At 39.1% G+C, this 22183-nt stretch overlaps 1 protein-coding gene across 5 annotated transcripts in view; it reads left to right on the plus strand.

The window, feature by feature from the left end:
* The first annotated feature begins 5643 nt into the window (after nucleotides 1-5643).
* cnot10 (CCR4-NOT transcription complex, subunit 10) overlaps nucleotides 5644-22183 on the plus strand; it is a 36778-nt gene continuing 20238 nt past the window's right edge. For 2 of the 5 annotated variants that reach the window (XM_062029167.1, XM_062029168.1), the window contains exons 1-7: nucleotides 10024-10194; nucleotides 10913-10995; nucleotides 17246-17407; nucleotides 17485-17635; nucleotides 17719-17858; nucleotides 19644-19718; nucleotides 19795-19878. In XM_062029167.1, the coding sequence (XP_061885151.1) occupies nucleotides 10125-10194; nucleotides 10913-10995; nucleotides 17246-17407; nucleotides 17485-17635; nucleotides 17719-17858; nucleotides 19644-19718; nucleotides 19795-19878 (765 nt within the window). In that variant the 5' untranslated portion in view covers nucleotides 10024-10124. Of the gene's footprint in view, nucleotides 5860-9577; nucleotides 9646-10023; nucleotides 10195-10912; nucleotides 10996-17245; nucleotides 17408-17484; nucleotides 17636-17718; nucleotides 17859-19643; nucleotides 19719-19794; nucleotides 19879-22183 lie in introns of those variants that run through there. The other 3 variants (XM_062029171.1, XM_062029170.1, XM_062029169.1) reach the window with 3 other exon arrangements.

The following is a 22183-nucleotide window of genomic DNA, read 5'->3' on the forward strand; positions in this document are numbered from 1 at the left end:
ACCCGCCTGGAAGGGCAAAAATCCTGCGAATCCTGTTTTGCAGATTACTGCCTGCCGGTGTTGACTGTAATCAAATTGGAAGCCTGAGTCTGACAGGCGTCGCCAGCGAGGCATCCAACATGCACTTAGTGCAACGTTTCCCTGAAGAAACATAGCATTGTTCCACAGGGAGACAGTCAGCAGACGGAAGAATCCCGTCTCCTGGAGACGCAGCTCATGTGAAACACGAGCAAGATCTGCATTATCAGCTATTTGTGCATTGGAAGCATCCCTGATAGGTCCTGGTCTCACATGCACTGGAGTGGAAAACCCTGAAATGTGGGCCTTCCCTGTCTAATCTGGCCTGGCTCATATTGCTCACGTCCTGCCCATTAAATACGCGTGGTGGTCAAGTGAGCTCTGTTTTCAATGGGTATTAGGCACCATTTAGCCTTTCTCCAAACAAAAATGCCCTATGCTTGCGTTGTCTTCGGTTGTAAGAATCGTTCAAATGATAAACGTATCTTCAGAGTTCCTCGGAAGGTCATCAAAAAGGGCAGAAGAGTGCAAGATTTTACGAAAGACGACAAGAAAAGGGAGCAGGGTGGAAGAATGCATGATTTTGTAGTGATCACTTCGTTACAAGTTTGTTTGATATACTTTTAACGTTCGGTGTTTCCCATTGAAGTATTATCTTGATATTATTTGTAGTTCTTAAACACGTTTGCTACGAGTGTTTCGAAAAGCACCAACTCGGCGAGTCTAAATAAAAGAAATCAAACATACACAAAACCTCAAAGAGTTAAGTTTTCACCAAAGACAACAATCATAAATGAATCTTTCAGCACATACACAATGTTGACATGTATAGTTATATTTTGATGAAGACAACAATCATAAATGACTCTTTCAGCACATACACAATGTTGACATGTATAGTTATATTTTGATAAAGACAACAATCATAAATTAATCTTTCAGCACATACACAATGTTGACATTTATAGTTATATTTTGATAAACAATCATAAATGAATCTTTCAGCACATACACAATGTTGACATCTATAGTTATATTTTGATAAACAATCATAAATTAATCTTTCAGCACATACACAATGTTGACATCTATAGTTATATTTTGCTTAACAATCATAAATTAATCTTTCAGCACATACACAATGTTGACATCTACAGTTAGATTTTGATAAACAATCATAAATGAATATTTCATCACATACACAATGTTGACATCTACAGTTATATTGTGATAAATAATCATAAATTAATATTTCAGCACATACACAATGTTGACATCTATAGTTATATTTTGATAAACAATCATAAATGAATATTTCAGCACATACACAATGTTGACATCTATAGTTATATTTTGATAAATACAACAATCATAAATGAATAATTCAGCACATACACAATGTTGACATATATAGTTATATTTAGATAAAAAAATCATAAATGACGCAGCATGGTGGTAGAGGGGTTAGTGCGTCTGCCTCACAATACGAAGGTCCTGGGTTCGATCCTGCACTCGGAATCTTTCATGTTCTCCCCGTGACTGCGTGGGTTCCCTCCGGCTACTCCGGCTTCCTTCCACCTCCAAAGACATGCACCTGGGGATAGGTTGATTGGCAACACTAAATTGGCCTTAGTGTGTGAATGTGAGTGTGAATGTTGTCTGTCTATCTGTGTTGGTCCTGCGATGAGGTGGCGACTTGTCCAGGGTGTACCCCGCCTTCCATCTGATTGTAGCTGAGATAGGCTCCAGCGCCCCCCGCAACCCCGAAGGGGATAAGCGGTAGAAAATGGATGGATGGATCATAAATGAATATTTCAGCACATACACAATGTTGACATCTATAGTTATATTTTGATAAACAATCATAAATGAATCTTTCAGCACATACACAATGTTGACATCTATAGTTATATTTTGATAAACAATCATAAATGAATCTTTCAGCACATACACAATGTTGACATCTATAGTTATATTATATAGATATATAGTTATATCTATATTTATCCCATCAGGGATGCTTCCAATGCACAAATAGCTGATAATGCAGTCATACAGATATATAGTTATATCTATATTCATTTATGATTGTTGCCTTTGGTAAAAACCTAACTCTTTGAAGTTTTGCTGACATTTGATTTCTTTTATTTGGACTAACCGAGTTGGTGCTTTTCGAAACACTCGTAGCAAACAAGTGTTTAAGAAATCCAAAACAGATCAAAGATCGAATACAAATAATTTCAATATCATACTTCAATGGGAAATACTAAACGTTAAAAGTATATCAAACAAACTTTTAACGAAGGGATCACTGCAAACTAGTGTGTTCTTCCACTCTGCTCGCTTGGACTGGAATGATATATTCGAGAGATACTTTTCTTGTCGTCTTTTGTAAACTCTTGACGTTTTCTCGCACTTCTTGATGACCGCCCGAGGAATTGTTTATTATCCTATACAACAACCTATACAACAAGGGTGTTCAACCGTCAGCGTCTGCAATTTGGCCTGCAAGACGTCGTGAGTTCATTGGAGCATGGTAGCACGCTTTCAAATTTTTCTTAATCACCAGCAGTGTTGGGTTAGTTACTGAAAACCAGTAACTAGTTACAATTACTAGTTACTTAATTTCAAAAGTAACTCAGTTACTAACTCAGTTACTTACATCAAAAAGTAATGCGTTACTGTGAAAAGTAACTATTTAGTTACTTCTTTTTTTCTTCTTTTTTTTTAAAGCTCCCATTAATGCCCTTTTAGCCTTCATTACAATACTGTTATTGCACTGGAGAATAATACAATCAGTTGATCAACTTGACATGCCTTTTTATTTTCATTTTAACATAATTAATGAAAAACAGTGCAACATAAAAAGGCATTTCTCCTTTCTTTAAACTTGGACCAATGACCATTAATAAAAAAACAACTTAAAGTGCAACATAAGAAGGCACATCATCTTCCTTGAAACATAGGTAGTGAAATAAAGCCTGACATCTGGAGTGATGCTGTTGTCTTCCACACTTGGAGCCATGGATTGTACAATCCTTGTTTTCAGTGGCAGGATCATTGACACAGATGGTGAAGTTTCAGTGCTCAGTAGAGATATAACACTTTTGAGGGGTTTAAGCACCTGGAGGACCTCCTCTGCCACTCTCACATCATCATCAGACAGGTTGATGATGTCTTTGACATTTTTTTTCAGGGTGTTGTGGGTCAATGCAGAGTATATAGCTGCCTGCTGCTCCAACATATCATAAGTGGAGTTCCACTTCGTTTGGACATCATGTATGAGCTTTATGAGTAGGCAGTTTTAGCATTTCTTGCTTTGTCTTAAGCACATGAGCAGCTGTTGTGCTAGGAAACCTCCTTCCTGATCCATCCTATTGACTGAGATGTGATGCCAAATTCACTACATGTGCAAAGCACCTACCTGTGGTTCCAGTCCTGCCTCATTCACAGCATTTATGTGATTTTTGGCATTATCACTTGTGACTGGGATATCTTTATCTTCCATTCCTCCACTGCTTGTTTCAGTACCTGCGCAAGGTGACTCTCGTAGAGGGGGCGTGTCTGCTCATCTGCCAGTCACATAGTTTCCCTGGACGTGCACCAGTCTGTCGTGAGCGCAACAGATGATGCTCTGGATAGTTCATCCACAACTTTTTTTTTCCCCTGCTCATAAATATCTGGCACAAACTTATCGCTGAAGTGGGTGCGCGACGGGATGTCGTAACGTGGCTCAAGTACGTTCAGCATGTGTTTAAAACCCTCGTCTTGCACAACGGAGTCTGCTCCTATAAACACACCGATTGAATGGCGCGGGGCATTCAAGCTCCTCCGTTACTCCGCTCGCCATGACCACGCTGTGTGTGGACTGAACGAGCATGCGAACAACCTTTTTGTTTTGTTTTATATATCAAACCGCGGACCACGTGTGTCCCTCCCCCCCCACAGCCACACCCAGACATACACACACACGCCTCTTTTCTTCTCTAAGGCGTGTGACAGAGGAAGATTCAGAAGAAAGACACCGCAGCGCTTCTGTTTCTAGCCGATACTACATAAAAAATAACGTAAAATAACGCAGTAACGCATCATGTAGTAACGGTAACTGAGTTACTGAATATAAAAAAATAACGCGTTAGATTACTAGTTACCGCCGAAACTAACGGCGTTACAGTTACTTTGTAACGCGTTAGTCCCAACACTGATCACCAGACGGTCTCTGAAAGCTCCAGGTTTGCTGCCATTTTGTGGACAATGCGTGTAAATCTGATCAATGACCCTGGAATGTACTTTTTTTTTTAAACGATAGCACAATATTTATTTTTTGAGACATTCCAAACAACCTTCCCTAGTCATGTTACAAAAAAATGCAACGAACCTGGCTCCCTGTGCACTTAAGATGCGACTTTAAGGTTTTACTTCTTACTTATAAAATACTAAACTCTAAAACTACTAATACTAGAATAAGTACTCCATCCTATCTTGCTGATTGTATTGTACCATATGTCCCGGTCAGAAATCTTCGTTCTAGGAACTCTGTCTTATTAGTGATTCCCTGAGCCCAAAAAAAAGTATGCGGGCTATAGACCATTTTCTATTTGGGCTCCAGTACTCTGGAATGACCTACCGGTAACAGTTAGAGATGCTACCTCAGTAGAAGCATTTAAGTCCCATTTGTATACTCCAGCCTTTAAATAGACCCCCCTTTTAGACCAGTTGATCTGTCGTCTCTTTTCTTTTCTGCTCTTTCCCCCTCTCCTGCGTGGAGAGGTTATCAAGTGATCAGGGATGGACCACTCCTTATGCATCTGTTGGTGACGTCTCTGCGTTGCTGACTTGTCTACATTCAAGATGATCCCCTGCTGGCCTCACTATGGACTGGGCTCCCACACTATTAACTAGATCCACTTGACATCCATTGCACTGGTCACCTAGGCGGGGTCCCCACATCTGCGGTCCCCTCTGAGGTTTCTCATTGTCCCCATTGTGTTGAGTTTTTTCTTGTCCTGATGTGGGATCTGGCTTGTGCAGCCATTTGAGACACTTGTGATTAAGGGCTATATAAATAAACTTTGATTTATTGATTGATTGATTGAACCTAACGGTCAACACACATGGTCACACATAATACAACCTTATTACTGAACATTGTGGATATCATGAAAAATGTCCAAACATATAAAAAATCTAAATTGCACCCATTTAAATCAATTAGAGTGCATAAAAAAACATTTCAAAGTGGAATATTTGATGTGAAGTAATTGGAGTCTTGAATTTGTCAATAATTCATAACAACATAGATTTGTATTCATTATTATTTTTTAAGCAATTGCAGTTTTAAAGAAAAAACAGTCTGAATGGAAGCTTTGTGTTATTATTATTAACATTGCAACTTTTTCTAAACACATTTCATCTATTTTTTTTTTTGTAATAGTATTTTTAGAATCCTTAAATAAACTTGTTGCGGGCTGCAAAAGTCCCCCGGGCCACACTTTGGACATCTCTGTCGAAAATGGTCGGTGGCGCTAACAAAAGAGGAAGTCTTCTTTATATTAGTACTACTCCAATACAGTAGGGGCGCTGTCATTACATGCAAGCTTCCTCTCCAATACAGCAGGGGCGCTGTCATTACACGCAAACTGTGGTCAAGCACAAAGAAGAAGATCGTGAAAGCGACATATTTTTTCTGTGAGCTAGTTTTATGTCCAACACAGTGAATACATGAACTCATAATTCACATTTATTTAGATTATTTGGGCAAGCGACTCAGTCGGCATCTTAACCGAAAATAGAATAATCTCTTACTGCGCTCAGACAAGTCAAACATGGCAGACAACTCAGGTAGGTGAAGTGTTTGTTAGAGTTAGCCTGTTAGCTTCTAACAATTCGATTAGCATTGGGACGGAATGTCATTTTTAAAAGAGTGGGATTAAACTCGGTAATTAATATTCGTATTATGTTGCCAAACGTGCCTTTAATTTGTTGCATGAATTTATTGTTCAGAGTTGTTGTTTTTTACCAGTGTTCTTGTTAGCTGCTTGCTACATTTCTATTGTCGCTAATATCCCGTGCTTCATTTTGAAACAGACGACACAAATGTCGATTATTATTATCATGTCTGGCATCTTCCGTGGAGTGCTTTGTGGTAAACAAACTATGTCCGAGCTCAAATCAGTGTCTTTGGAGATGAATGAAGTCTTCATTATGGCTAATCATGCTAACGTCAACACACGGTGTCGATAACAACGCCGCATTACAAGTGGCAGGCTCGATCCAAAAATCAATATTACCGGCGGTCGTATCGGAATCGGATCCCTATAACGTGATCAGATCGATATTTTTAGTTGTCTCTTTCCACAAATATACGCTGGTAAACTTTGTAGGCAAACGAATTTGAACAAGAGAATAGCTAGTAAGGGAAAGACTATATCAGCAGCATTCCACCTCTGCAACAGGGAAGCAAGAAGGGAGCTGGAGATCTTAGTCGACAACAAACCCCTGGAGTTCCAGCAGGCCCCAAAGTACCTGGGCGTACGCTTGGACAGGACACTGTCCTACAAACAACATTTGGATGAAGTGAGGGCTAAAGTAACAGCAAGGGTCTCACTCATCCGGCGCCTAGCTGGTACAACCTGGGGGGCCTCGGCCAAGGTACTACGTATCTCCACACAAGCCCTCGTATTCTCTGCAGCTGAGTACTGTGCCCCAACCTGGTGTAGAAGCCCACATGCCAAGAAGGTCGATACGGCCATCAACAATGCCCTCCGGATCATAAGTGGCTGCCTGAAACCCACCCCCGTGTTCTACCTGCCAGTCCTAGCAGGGATAGCGCCAGCCGGCCTACGGCGAGAGGCCGCTACCCTCGCCCTGGCAAGGAAAGCCCAGGAACACAGCTGGCACCTCCTCCATGAAACCACCACCATGGCAACACCTCCAAGCAGACTCAAGTCCCGCCACCCATACAATCAGGCCGCACAAGAGATGCTTATTTCCATCCCGGAGGATCTGACAACCAAAGCCTGGCTGGCAGCGGAATGGAAGCAGGAGTGGGAGTCAGCAGGACAGACACGCCTACACCACTACATCCAGGATCCTGGAGGTGGCGTGGAGGGAGAAGATCTACCTCGCCGGCAATGGACCCTCCTGAACCGCCTTCGCACAGGGGTTGGTTGCTTCAAAGCGTCCATGAAGAAGTGGGGCCTAACAGACAGTGCAGCGTGTGAGTGCGGGGAGCCTGAGCAGACTGCCGACCACATCATCACCACCTGTCCCCGGCATAGACCACCTTCAGAGGAGGGCCTCTTCCAAGTGGGACCTGAGATGAGGGAGTGGCTACACGACACGAAGATGGACATATGAAGACGATACACGAAAGAAGAAGAAGAAGAAGAAGAAGAGAATAGCTGTTGTTTTACTTTGGTTTGGTTATGTTGTACTATTGACTTTATTGTTGCTTAATTGTGTGTTTTAAAAGGGAATCATTTTATTATTTTCTTAAATTTTTTAAATTAAATAATGTAAAATTGTTTTCAAATAATTGTGTAGTTAGCCTAAAAATCTTTGTATCTGGTTTTATAAGAATATCATGATCAATTAAAGGGGAAATGCACTTTTTTTTTTAATTTTGCCAATTGTTCGCAATCATTATAAGCAACAAGAGCAGACCTCTCCTTTTTCAACATGATAAAAACGCCTTCAAAGCCCTCCGACGTGTTACTGCAAGTATACAAACCCCGTTTCCATATGAGTTGGGAAATTGTGTTAGATGTAAATATAAACGGAATACAATGATTTGCAAATCCTTTTCAACCCATATTCAATTGAATGCACTACAAAGACAAGATATTTGATGTTCAAACTCATAAACTTTATTTATTTTTTGTAAATAATAATTAACTTACAATGTCATGGCTGCAACACGTGCCAAAGTAGTTGGGAAAGGGCATGTTCACCACTGTGTTACATGGCTTTTCCTTTTAACAACACTCAGTAAACGTTTGGGAACTGAGGAGACACATTTTTTCAGCTTCTCAGGTGGAATTATTTCCCATTCTTGCTTGATGTACAGCTTAAGTTGTTCAACAGTCCGGGGGTCTCCGTTGTGGTATTTTAAGCTTCATAATGCGCCACACATTTTCAATGAGAGACATGTTTGGACTACAGGCAGGTCAGTCTAGTACCCGCATTCTTTTACTATGAAGCCACGTTGATCTAACACGTGGCTTGGCATTGTAAACTGAAATAAGCAGGGGCGTCCATTGTAACGTTGCTTGGATGGCAACATATGTTGCTCCAAAACCTGTATGTACCGTTCAGAATTAATGGCGCCTTCACAGATGTGTAAGTTACCCATGTCTTGGGCACTAATACACCCCCATACCATCACAGATGCTGGCTTTTCAACTTTGCGCCTATAACAATCCGGATGGTTCTTTTCCTCTTTGGTCCGGAGGACACAACGTCCAGTTTCCAAAAACAATTTGAAATGTGGATTCGTCAGACCACAGAACACTTTTCCACTTTGTATCAGTCCATCTTAGATGAGCTCAGGCACAGCGAAGCCGACGGCGTTTCTGGGTGTTGTCGATAAACGGTTTTCGCCTTGCATAGGAGAGTTTTAACTTGCACTTACAGATGTAGCGACCAACTGTAGTTACTGACAGTGGATTTCTGAAGTGTTCCTGAGTCCATGTGGTGATATCCTTTACACACTGATGTCTCTTGTTGATGCAGTACAGCCTGAGGGATCGAAGGTCACAGGCTTAGCTGCTTACGTGCAGTGATTTCTCCAGATTCTCTGAACCCTTTGATGATATTACGGACCGTAGATGGTGAAATCCCTAAATTCCTTGCAATAGCTGGTTGAGAAAGGTTTTTCTTAAACTGTTCAACAATTTGCTCACGCATTTGTTGACAAAGTGGTGACCCTCGCCCCATCCTTGTTTGTGAATGACTGAGCATTTCATGGAATCTACTTTTATACCCAATCATGGCACTCACCTGTTCCCAATTTGCCTGATCACCTGTGGGATGTTCCAAATAAGTGTTTGATGAGCATTCCTCAACTTTATCAGTATTTATTGCCACATTTCCTAACTTCTTTGTCACGTGTTGCTGGCATCAAATTCTAAAGTTAATGATTATTTGCACAAAAAAATGTCTCTATCGGTTTGAACATCAAATATGTTGTCTTTGTAGCATATTCAACTGAATATGGGTTAAAAATGATTTGCAAATCATTGTATTCCGTTTATATTTACATCTAACACAATTTCCCAACTCATATGGAAACGGGGTTTGTATATATAATGTAGTAACAGGCACCTTCCTAACAATATGTAATATGTACAGTATGCACACTGCAAGTATATATATAATGTAGTAGTAACAGACACATTCCATAACAATATCTAATATGTGTAATATACACACTCCAAGTAAAGTAAATTACCAATGATTGTCACACACTAGGTGTGGCGAAACTATTCTCTCCTTTTGACCCATCACCCTTGATCACCCCCTGGGAGGTGAGCGGAGCAGGGAGCAGCAGCGGTGGCCGCGCCCGGGAATCATTTTGGTGATTTAACCCCCAATTCCAACCCTTGATGCTGAGTGCCAAGCAGGGAGGTAATGGGTCCTATTTTTATAGTCATATATAATGTAGTAACAAACACCCTCATAACAAAATGTAATATGTACAATATACACACTGCAAGTATATATATATAATGTAGTAACAGACACGTTTATAACAATATGTAATATGATCAATATTTATCATATTTTGATCATTTTATGCATTACCGGAACTTATTCCCTCAGTGCATTTATTTTCGTTTCCATAGCAACACACTTCCAACTTCCGGCAACAAATGTGTGTTCCTACTTCTGGGAAACGACTGCAAGTGTGTTTTAATCATGGCAAACTTTGTAACGGACAACAAAGATTACTATTTTTGGACAAATGAGAATTCACAACATTATCTTTTTGAAACTGAATATACAGAGGATGAACTGCTGCTTATAGAAGCGAGCACGAATGAAGAGTGAGACGTTGGAGCAGAAGGAGGCAGAGAGAGTGAGGTCGGCGTGACTTGATGGTGTAAATGTGGTACTTGGAGGAGCCAAGCTATGCCGACGTAAATGGAGTGCTTACCCAAATAAACCGGAAAAAAGGTAACCAACCGGCCATCTGAACCAAACAGACAATCGTGCATCGAGTGAGTCACTATAATATTGATCATAATCATGCGTTTTATTACAACTATAGTACATACACTGTCGAGCTAGCTGTGTACAAACAAAACATGAAATGTGGGCTAATGTTTTACAGATCATAATGATTGATGTTTTTCAGTCAGTACAGATTGGTGTCCTATCGCATTGTTATTTCTAATTCAAAAGCCATTCAGCTATTGACATAGGAGCTAGCTTATGGCATGCCGTTGCAAGGCGATGTGAAATGTTCGCTAGAAAAACTATTTCTCAGTGTTTGCTCTTACAATAACAAAGTTGCTACAGCTTTGTTATTATATTATAGCATTGTTGACACTTTTTGGAAGCATTTCTAAAGTGATTTAGAGGCAGAATGGATTTCCCCTTTTAGCTGCATTGCTAGCCACCTAGAACGAGCCAATTTTTACATGTTAGAATGCAAAAAAAAAAATTGTCTTCTTGTCAATGATAAAGATTGTGAACGATAAAAAAAAAAAGTGCAGTTCCCCTGCTAATAAAAGCATTATATGATGGTCTTGAAAAATAGTCCAAGTGAAAATGGATGAAAATGGTCAATAATGACTGTACTTTTGTAAAATTAGTAGTATCGCTTACCTCTTTTGCGTGACTTGTTCTCAGGAGATGCAATTAATCCTTTTTGTGACTTCTGTCCGATCAGAGCAAATGGAAGCAAAGCATGACAACTTGTCGTCACCTGGAATGACCGACCAACACAAAGAAATGGCATATGAATCGTTCTTGGTAAATCTTTTCACTTTTGTCTTGATTAACTTGATTTTTCCACACACTCATCACAATACATTTGATGCACCACTCTGTTCTTTACTTTTATTTGTGTATCACAACTTTGCCTGTCTTTGCTTTATGGATAAATGACTAGCTACAGTGTTTTCGCATAATTTATTTTCCAAACGAAATTGAAACACCACATCTACGTTTAGTGCAACCTGTTATCCCTTGCTCAAACACCTCCTACTGGAAGACTGTGAATGCAACTTATCGTTACAACTCGGTACAGTCGATAACATCGTAGCTCTCATAAGCACCTGGTCTTGTTTTCAGGGTATGAGGCCCCTCAAGATTATCTTTTGCAAAATAAAGCGGCTAGTGACAAATTTTGCAACTTTTTCTGGTCTTATTGGACACTTTTGGAACAGTTTTGGTTAGTGGTGGGAATCTTTGGCCACCTCACGATTTGATTACAGTTATGATTCAGGAGCTATGTTTCAATTAAAAATCGATTATTGATGCACCTTTTAATTCATGTACAGTTTTACTTTTATTTTCGTTTCACTAAATACGCGTTTATCGCTTGCAACTTTTAAATTCCCATCACATTTATTAAATCAATAAAAATGTGTGCAAAACAGGTAAATGTCTCTCGGTGAAGTGGCTCTGCTCGATTACTTTATTTACAATAAATATATCAATTATTGTCTTTTACTAATAGATTTTATAATCGTCCATGTCCGAATTGCGATGTATCTAAAAATGAATTTTTTCCCCACCTTTAATTTTAGTACATTACTTGGCAACAATACACAAATATATATATTTAGATATATGTACACACTTGGGTTGTGCGGTATACTGGTATGAATAAAGTACCGCGGTACTTATGAATTAAAAACAGTACACAGCTTCTGAAAAATACTGGTCCTTTTTTTTTCCCGGTCATGACGTCGCGCCATCGTCACGTCGTGACAATGAATGGTAAAATGAGCAGAGGCGCAGGTTAGGCAACGCACACTCACGGAGTACATACAAGCAGAAACAGTGTTGAGATAGAAAAGGGAAAATGGCCGCATTTTGGCCTAAAAACTAAGGATAACTTTGAAGCTATAGCTTAGCTCTTGCTCTTGTTAGCCGTTAACGAGCTAGTCGCTGACGTCAATCTGCTGTCTGCAAGATTTTTGCAAGATCTTTCCGTCCTTTGTAAGTGAGCTACTGTGTGGAACAATTTCTCTCCTGTGGATCATTAAAGTTTGTCTAAGTTTTAGCAACTTCTAAATCACTAATCCTCGGCTCCATGGTGACAAATAAAGTTACTTTTCTTTTCAAGTATCATCCCTGAAGACGAGGAATAGCTAAACATGCTTCACTACACACCATAGGAGCATACAGTAGCTAACTGCTAACAGCAAGCTAGCACTCCTAAATGTAAACAAATGCCATGGGTGGGTCTACACAGACATCGACTGCAACGATATCAAGTACAAAAGCCATACAGAGTCGATACTACAATGTTAACGTCGATATTTGTTGTTATTGTTATTACAGTTGTTATTACTTTTTTATTGTTTATAAAGTCAGGAAATACGTCCCTGGACATAGTATAACTTTAATTATGACCAATATATGATCCTGTAACTACTTGGTATTGGATTGATACCAAAATCCGTAGTATCATCCAAAACTGATGTAAAGTATCAAACAACAGAAGAATAAGGGATTATTACATTTACGGTAAACATAAGTGTAGATAGAACATGTTAAAACAGAAATTAAGCAGATATTAACAGTAAATGAACAAGTAGATTAATAATTTTGAAAATATATTAGAATGAGAAATGACACAATATGTTCCTGTATACGTCAGCAGACAAGTTAGAAGCCTTTGTTTGCTTACTTACCACTAAAAGACAAGTTGTCTTATTTCATGCATAAGTTATTTGATTGCAATAAGAAATGTATGTAAAGCCACTAATGATATATTTTTTTGGTCCCCTTTATTTTGAAAAGTATCAAAGTATTGAAATATATTTTGGTCCCTGCACCAAAGTATTAGCTTGGGATCACCCTAGTACATACTATATTAAATAATTCAATATTGTCATGCAAGCACTCTTTACACTTATAAATAGCACCAAATTTAGTACCTGAGGTCCCAGATATAGCCCTGTGACTTCCAAAGCAGAATCTGTGTATAACATAAACATGTATATTTTAATAGGCCCGTGTACATTATAATTACATGCAATTGAAGGCAGAGGATGATTTCACAACACCAAGTGTGTGTGTGAGACAATCATAAAAAATTGTCATCCTACAGTGCTAATATAGAACCTAACTGACATGACAACTTAGGTAGTACTCGGCAGCAACAAAGAAAACCAAATAAAAGCCCAGTTTAGCACGGCTAAATAAAAGACGCAAAGATGCTGGGGAGAGGAGTCTGATTGTCTTTGTACCGGTACTTGATATTGTACCGAGTGGGGTAATGTCAACATATAGGAGGTAGTGGCGGCTGCTCATCTTTGAGGGAGGGGAAGCTCATTTTTGGCCTACATCCTAAAATGCGTTATTTATATGTAAATTGTATCCTCTGTTCCTTTTTAAGAAAATGATCTGTGACCCTGTCATACATACTAGGTGTCTTTTCAAAAAATTTGACCAGTGTTCTCGCAATCTCCTCGTAAGTAAGACTATCAAACGACATTGTCAAAATCTGGTCGACAATATTCAATTTGTTTGCCATAATGTGGAGCTTGCTTGCTTGCTCGCTCGCTAGCTGAGGCTGCTGCACGAGGCTAGTATGACCGCCTGTGAGTGCTTTGGGACGTTGGAGGGGCTCACATCAGTTGGGGACAGAAACTGCAAAAAACTACAGAAATCAGAGTCTCTAAACCGGAGTACAGTTTTCACTAACATCATAAAAAGATGCGAGATTTGTTGCTAGTCGTTTTTAACACAGAAAAGTCACTAAGAGGATTGGAACGATCGACTCAGAACAATGGAAAGGAAGTTGAAAAATGCTCCGGCGATGGTTTATACTGTATTTCAATATCGCTGACTTATGCTGTCAAATCAAAAATTATTTATTCTCAGATCGATCATCCGATCATCATGCGAAAGCCTAATTTCCAGGTCAGCCGAGCTCAGTCCACTGCCCCGTAGATCCCCAGAGACGCATAGCGTCCGATAGGGCGGGACAAAACAAAGTATTCATCCAATGGCTGTGTAGTTTGGCTGCAGTGGAACAACCCACTCTATGGTCCCCCATTCAAGTCAATAGACACTGAGCTTCACGTGTGTTTAATGCACTGTGACGCTAACACAAACAATGAGAAGAAAGTTGCGTTGGCGGCCTGTGATAAGTAGCTGATTATAAACAAAAGCTGAACGTGTTCTAGCACATATATATATAGTCAATGGAATGTAAACACAACTGAACATATTTGACCTTTTAGCAGGCAGTCTCAGAGCAATCACCACTGATACAGTTCCTGGAGCTAGAGTGCACCAGCTGAAAAGACTGACTTTTATATGACCAAAACCAAGGGCAACAAATAAATCATTTCAGGCCATGTCCACAAAAAAACGGAGAGTTTCAAAAAAACATATCCGAGGTTAAAACGATCCCCATCCACCCAAGTGTAGTTTCAAAACTGTCTGTCTACACCAGACCTGGGCATTGTGCGGCCCGCGGGCCGCATCCGGCCCTTTGTACGTCCCTGTCCGGCCCGCGTGAGGCCAATTATAAATTACAAAATACATTTTAAAAAGCATCTATTTCGAGTGTGCAATACAACGGTGCTGCTTTTGTTTTGAAAAGCGTTATCTGTATTACTTCCGTGTGGACGTATGCTCGTGCGCGCAGCGGCAATCTCAAATTACAAAATAAATTTTAAAAAACATCTTTGTCGTGCGTGCAATACAACTGTGCTGCTTTTATTTTGAAAAGTGTTATATGTGCGTATGTCCTGTGAGGGAAGGCGCACAGCGACAAGTGATGCCCGGTTATCCCCGAGACGCTAAAAAGAGAAAAGTTGATGACTAATGGCGTGTTTTCAACAAGACATGGACTGCCAAGTAAAGGTAAAGCTGTGTGCTTATTTGTGGTACACACGTTGCTGTGTTTAAAGAATATAGTGTAACGACCTGCTGAAGTAGATGTTGTCTTCTTGAGTTGCGTAAATGAGGAGTGAGGAGACGTGCGTGTGGAAGGAACGAGATATGTTGAGCTGTGTTAGTATAGCTTGCTCAATAAAAGTTTAAAAAGAGCGTCAGACTTGATGTGCACTTCTTCTGGACGCTACAATTGGTGGCAGAAGTAAAACTTTGCGCATACTGCACTGTTTGTGTGCTACGTCATCGGGAGGTACGTGCCACGTGAGGAGCTCGCCGCAAAGAGAGAGAGAGAGAGAGCGTTTACAGGTGCAGCCACGCTGCTTGCCACGGGTGGAATTCCGCCCTCAATGAAGACTCCCAGGTTTGATGGCAAGGCGAACTGGGAGGCATTTCATCCCACTTCTGACATCAATTGTAGCGTCCAGAAGAAGTGCACACCAAGTCTGATGCACTTTTTAAACTTTTATTGAGCATGCTATACTAACACAGCTCAACTTATCTCGTTCTTTCCAAAAGGAAAACCAATTCTCACTCCTCATTTCCGCAACAGCAACGCTTCCTCCTTCTTCGCCAATCACCTTACAGGCGTGCTACGTTCACAACGTTTTCTTATCTGGTTAAATGAAGGTTCTACTACAAAGAGGATGCAGGATAAAGTGACAGAAATTGAAATTTTTGTATTGTAATATACATCAGGAAGTGTTGTGTAAGAAAGTGTTAAAAATAAAACCATCAAAAGCCATCTGCTTTTGTATAAAGATAAGTTAGATTAAATTAAAATATTATTATTATTATTATCTATCTTACGGTATATCAAAAATAATTTGAGCAAAATTTAATTGAAATATTGTCAGTGTGGCCCTCCAGCAGTGCTCGGGTTGCTCATGCGGCCCCCGGTAAAAATTAATTGCCCACCCCTGGTCTACACGCAAAAGCATACAACTGCTGTCATGCACATTTTGTCCAATCAGAAGCCTGGAAAAAGTAGCAACGGTTGACTTGGTGGCATTACACCTCTGTTTTTATAATGTTTATTTTCATATACTAGACAGACAATGACATGTACATTATCTGCAAAACCAGCCTGCACTTACACAGAGTCCTGGGAACATTATGAATCTTTTTTTCAGTGTTTAAAGCGCGCATGCACGCCTGTGCTGCTGAAACCCAACACTCATATAATTATAGCATGTATAATAAGCAACATTGTGATATATTACATGTACAGTGAAGTGTACATTATTTCTAAAATCAGCACACACTAATAAGGAGCCAAAAAAAACTGTTTCATGTTTAAGTGCCTAAAGTGCACGGACCTGCGTGTGCCACTGCAAAACTGTTGGAATTATAAAGCATATAATCATCGATATAGTGATATATTACATGTGCAATAAAGTGTGTATTGTCTTTAACATCAGCACACACCAGCAAGGAGGATCTTTAGTTGCTTGGTCGCTTTTTACGCTCGTGCACGGTCGTGCCCGGGTCCATCTACACAAATGGAAGCAACTCACGTCAGTTAACTTCATGATTTGTCGTTAAATAAGGACTAAAAACACAAGCTAATGTTGCACCTTTCTTATGACACAGAGCAAAAAGTCTTGCTGGTCAAAGTTGTCCCATCAGGTGGAGGTTCGACAGCGGTCGTATCCAAAACAGCTGACCGTCATTAGCGCTGTCGGGAGTGTTGCAAAGCCCATTTTGATGTGTCTTCTTTGTTAATGTTGAGTGAAAATAGCAGCATGCTTACGTTCAAACATACAATAAGTCCTCTTGTAGTGCGTTTAAAGCCAGCAAAGGCGGTCTTGTTGAGCTTTGGAAATAACAGCGCACAACCGTGACCTCATCAGAGGAGTACAAGTCTCTGTTTGTGCCGTTTACACACATACACTAAGTGGAGCGTTTTGGAACTCTTGGTCAGCATTTGCAAAAGTCTGCGTTTTTAAGGATGAAAGTATGCGTTTACGTGTGGACAAGAGGCCTAAACGCAGAGATAAGTATGCGCTTATTAAGTATCCGTGTTTGTGTGGACATGGCCTATAAAAGGTAGTTAAATTCTACCCTTCGTCTTATGCAACAGAACAGCTCTCATTTTTAGTGTACGGTAATGAGAATAAACATGTCAACACTGTATTCTCAGGCTGGTAAGTACAACGAGGCTCTACAACACCTTGAAGCCTTGCAGGACCTGAACAAAGAGGACTACAAGATTGCCCTGAATAAAGCTGTTGTAGAGTTTTATAAAAGCGGTCAGACTACCACAGGAACTCTGAAGCAAAGCCTAATGGCGATGAGGAACCAGGTAACTGTTGATGGCTCATGTGGTTCATTTAGAGTGAAACGTCAACACTTTTCTCAATCACTATGACTTCCATCCAGGTTCACACAGCAACAGAGGACAGTGATGGGCTGGATGATGTGGAAAATAGTTTTTTGTACTACAACCAAGCCATTGTCCACTATCATATGCGTCAATACTCTGAAGCCATTTCCATCGGAGAGAAGCTGTATCAGTTTCTGGAACCGTTTGGTATGTTTGTGATATCATGCTTTGATTGGTTTTAAAACGTTACCATCCAGTGTGGCATGCAGTCATTGTTGTATTTGCCCTAGAAGAGAAGTTTTCCCAAGCCGTGTATTTTCTGCTGGTGGATTTGTACCTGCTCACCTTCCAGCCAGAGAAGGCCCTGCACCTGTTGGCTGTGCTGGATAAATTGTCTGTACAAGGAAGCAACAAGAACGGCAAAGGAGAGGTAACCAGTGCTCACATCTGTGTTGATACTTTTGTCATTCATTTCGGTTCCAAAAATGTCTACATCTGGGGTGGTCAAACTTTTTGACATATATATACTGTACATGTGTGTGTGTATATATATAAGTATATATACACACACATACATATACACATGTGTATATATATATATATATATATATATATATATATATATATATATATTTATATATATATATATATATATACTGTACATGTGTGTGTATATAAATATACACACACATACATACACGTGTATATATATATATGTGTGTGTATTTATAATATATATACACACACATATATATATATATATATATATATATATATATATATATATATATATATATATATATATATATATGTGTGTGTGTATATATATGTGTAATATAATAGAGTCAATGGAGCACAATAATAATATAAATATATTATATATATATACATAATATATTATGTATTTATATTATGATGATGATATCAAGCTCTACAGCCCTTTTAAGCCGTCTGAGATTCAGAAGCTCAACTCCTTGCTTCATTGTTTGTTGGACATAAAACAATGGCTAACTGATTACAGAAACACTGGTTATTGCACCTGATGATTCAATTCCAGGGATTAAACAGTATTTAGGTGATTTAGGCCAATCCACTAAACAAAGCCTCAGAAACTGGGGAAAAGACATGTCATTGTGTTAGAATGATTTAGAGCTTATCATTCACGCTTTGGTGTCCTCACGTTTAGACTGTTGTAACAGTCTGTTTTCATGTCTGAACAAGAAGGAGCTATCTTGACTGCCATTAGTGCAAAACTTTGCAGCAATAATTCTGACCCACACTAGTAGGACCCACATTTCCTCTTTTCTAAAATAACTTCATCAGCTGCCAGTGTCCTAAAGATCAAGTTAAAAATTCTGGTTCTAGCCTTCAGAGCCTTGCTTGGTCAGGCACCTTACCACCTCAATTATCTGATCCAGCCTTACACCCCAACTAGGGCTCTGAGGTCTGTGGGTCAAAATCTGCTGAAGGTCCCACGCACTCGTTTTCGGACCATAGGTGACTGATCTTTCCAGACTGTTGCTCCCACACTTTGGAACAATCTTACGCCCTCATTGTGCTCCATTGACTCTGTTGACATCTTCAAAAGAATCCTCAGACTCATTTTATTTGCTCCTGCTCTTAATTGGCTACTCTTGGGCTGCTATGATTTTTATGTTGTCTTTTACTTTTTTTTTATATTGTGTATTCATGCTGTGTTTTTATATTATTTTATATTGTGTTTTTATATTGTATATTGGCATTTTATATTAGGTGTGATATCTAATATTTTAACTTTGTTGTGAAGCACTTTGTGCCTTTTTTGTCTGCGAAAAGTACTGTACAAATACATGTTACTTACTTAATTTATAAAGTGATTGAATAAATTCATTAAATTAAAAAAAAACATTTATTTCATGACCAAAATTCTCCAAATATGCGGGTTCCACTTTATTTAAAATATTATGGGCAAAGAAAATTTTTGTCACATGTTTTGATTTATGAATGAAATTGTTGATTTAAGTAGAATCATAGAATAATAGTTCAACTTACCAGCTGGACACCAAACAAGTTGAATCAACAGCGTCTCTGCTGATTGCAAGGAAGTAGTGCACTGCATATTCAAGTCAAATCCACACTACTGAGATGATTCTTAATGAAGAATTCCCTGACTAATCGAGCGTTATGGGTTGCAAACAAAAACACAGCACGTAATAACTCTATTGTTTATTTTCAGAACAACAGAAACGGGGGCAACCAGAAGGCGGAGTTCTCAGCCATGATTGAGGCAGCTAAATCAAAGATGCACCAGGTATGTTAGAGGAGATGGATCTTCACCATTGGTGCTATAGCTACTCTACATGATTTGTTTGTTATTCCTTTACCAGTACAAAGTGAGGGCCTACATCCAGATGAAATCCTCCAAGGCATGTAAAAGGGAGATCAAGTCCGTGATGAACACGGCAGGAAATGTGAGTCTCTTTCGGTATTTCCAGCGTACACTTTGAGCTCACTATTTTCAAGCACAGAGGCTGATTTTATACAAAGGTACGAAAAGTCCATAATGTTTTGGTAGCTTTGTTTTAACAGAGAGAAAACAAACGAAACAAATCTTGAAACTTCCTGTTTGCAGTATTTGACCCCAGCTTGCCAATATACTTGTGGCAATGGGGGCTTGACTAGGGGCGTGGCCACATGACGTCGACATATAATTTGCATAATTGCATATTTTCTTTAAAAGGGCTAAATAAAGTGTTGTGCATATATTTAAAAACAATTTTGTGTTAGTAACTTTTATCAACATATAAGTTTTCCAAATTATATAATTTTGTTCTATGTTGCTGCTTATTGTACAATGTAACACAGGATATATACCAGTGGCGTCAGTTGGTCTTTCAAGTGGAAGAAGCTAATTTTCAGCTACTCTCCAGACATACAGTCTCCAATAATAGATAAAAAATATACATATGCTAGATTTTACCAAAAAACATCACTTACAGGATTGTAAAGTATCATCACAGAACAACGAAATTAAAGTTGAAAAATGCATTGGCAGTAATTTTTATTTCAAGATCACTGCTTCGCTCATTTTGCTGTGAATCAAGAAAGGATTCCGCCTCAGACAGATCGTCCAATCACCATGCGGAAGCCCAGCGTCCAGGCCAGCCAAGGCTGAGTCCACTTATCATTCACTACCAGAGACGCTCAGCATCCGTGGGCTGGACAAAACTCATAGCAATATTTGTCTAGTTTGGCAACAGTAGAATAACCCACTCTATGCTCCCCCATTTAAGTCAATGGATGCTCGGCTTCAACACTGTTTAATGCACAATGACACCTGATATATACATGTTACAGGTTATATATCTTTTATTATTGAATGTATCATATGTGATGAATATATAATGGACCACAATGGAAACAAGCTTTTTTGGCTTTTTGTGCCATCCATTTGCATTTTTTAAGCATTACATGGATTCAATTATTTAAGATGTCAATAAACTTCTCAATCAATCAAAAAAAACACTGCGAGAATGAATGAGAAGAAAGTTGCGAGAGCTGTCGCAAAAGTTAAACGCGTTGTAGGGCAAATTTAGTCCATGAAATGTAAACTCAAAAGTACATATTTGACCACTTTTTATATATATTAGCAGAAGATGAACTTCCCTCGCAATTTCCACTCCTGTATACATACAGTATGTCTGCAGCAGGTCTCCAAAATAAATAGCCCTCGGCATGTTAGAACAAGGCGGGTAAGGGAAGTTGGCAACTTCGGGACAAAAATTTGCTGTCGCGGGGGATATATTAAAGTCCATCCATATCACAGACATGCTGACTACATCACAATATCCTGTTTCGGCAGTGCTGTCCTGGTGATAAAATTATTTTGTTAGCCGAAATTTCGGTGCTTCAATAGTCAATACAACGTATATGATACAGGGTTTCCCCTTAATGTAACTAAACGTGGCAAAATCCGAGCCGCCACACCTTTAGAATATTTTTTTTTTTAACGTAAAAAACAATTAAAGTAATAATGTATTGTAGCCTCCAGAAGAAGTCAAATGTCCGACGCTTGCTATTTTTTGCTTTTATTGCCAATTTTATGCTAAAAAAAATGACAAATTCTCAACAAATTACATTGTACCATAAGAACCAACAATTGAAAATAGAGCAAAAAAATATAATATAAAATATATATTAATACTAATTAATACTAACACAGATTTGTTTTTAAATGTATGTAAACATTTTTGAAGCCTTATTAAAGAAAATCAGATCATCATGCCAAATATACGATGAGGTCATGTGACCACGCCCCCACTGCCACAGGTATCTTGACAATCTAGGGGAAACCCTGTAGTAGTCTTTATATATCCATTCATATAGTGTATCACTTTCATTTGTTTAAATGTAAAAAAAAACTTATTGAGGCGGCTTTTATTTTGCCGTGGCGTCGCACTACGATCAATTACATGTAGAGGAATCCCTGGTTGTTGGTATACAAGCGCAGACGTCAGGCGGTTCTTCCAAGTCACAGGTGTCAACGTCAAGGTCCGAGGGCCAGATAATTTTTTTTGGCCCTCAAAAGCCTGGAAATCATACGTGTCAATAAAGTACTTTATCTTTCCATATATCTCCATGTTGACAAAAAATATATATTTCATGCACTTGCATATGTTTTAAACTTGAATATCTAATAATGCCACAAATATATATGATCATACATTCCAAACATTATTTTGTTGTTGAAATAATAAGTAAAAATCTGCTTGACTT

The sequence above is a fragment of the Entelurus aequoreus genome, linkage group LG20 (assembly GCF_033978785.1).
Source record: "Entelurus aequoreus isolate RoL-2023_Sb linkage group LG20, RoL_Eaeq_v1.1, whole genome shotgun sequence".
NCBI classification, from domain to species: domain Eukaryota; kingdom Metazoa; phylum Chordata; class Actinopteri; order Syngnathiformes; family Syngnathidae; genus Entelurus; species Entelurus aequoreus.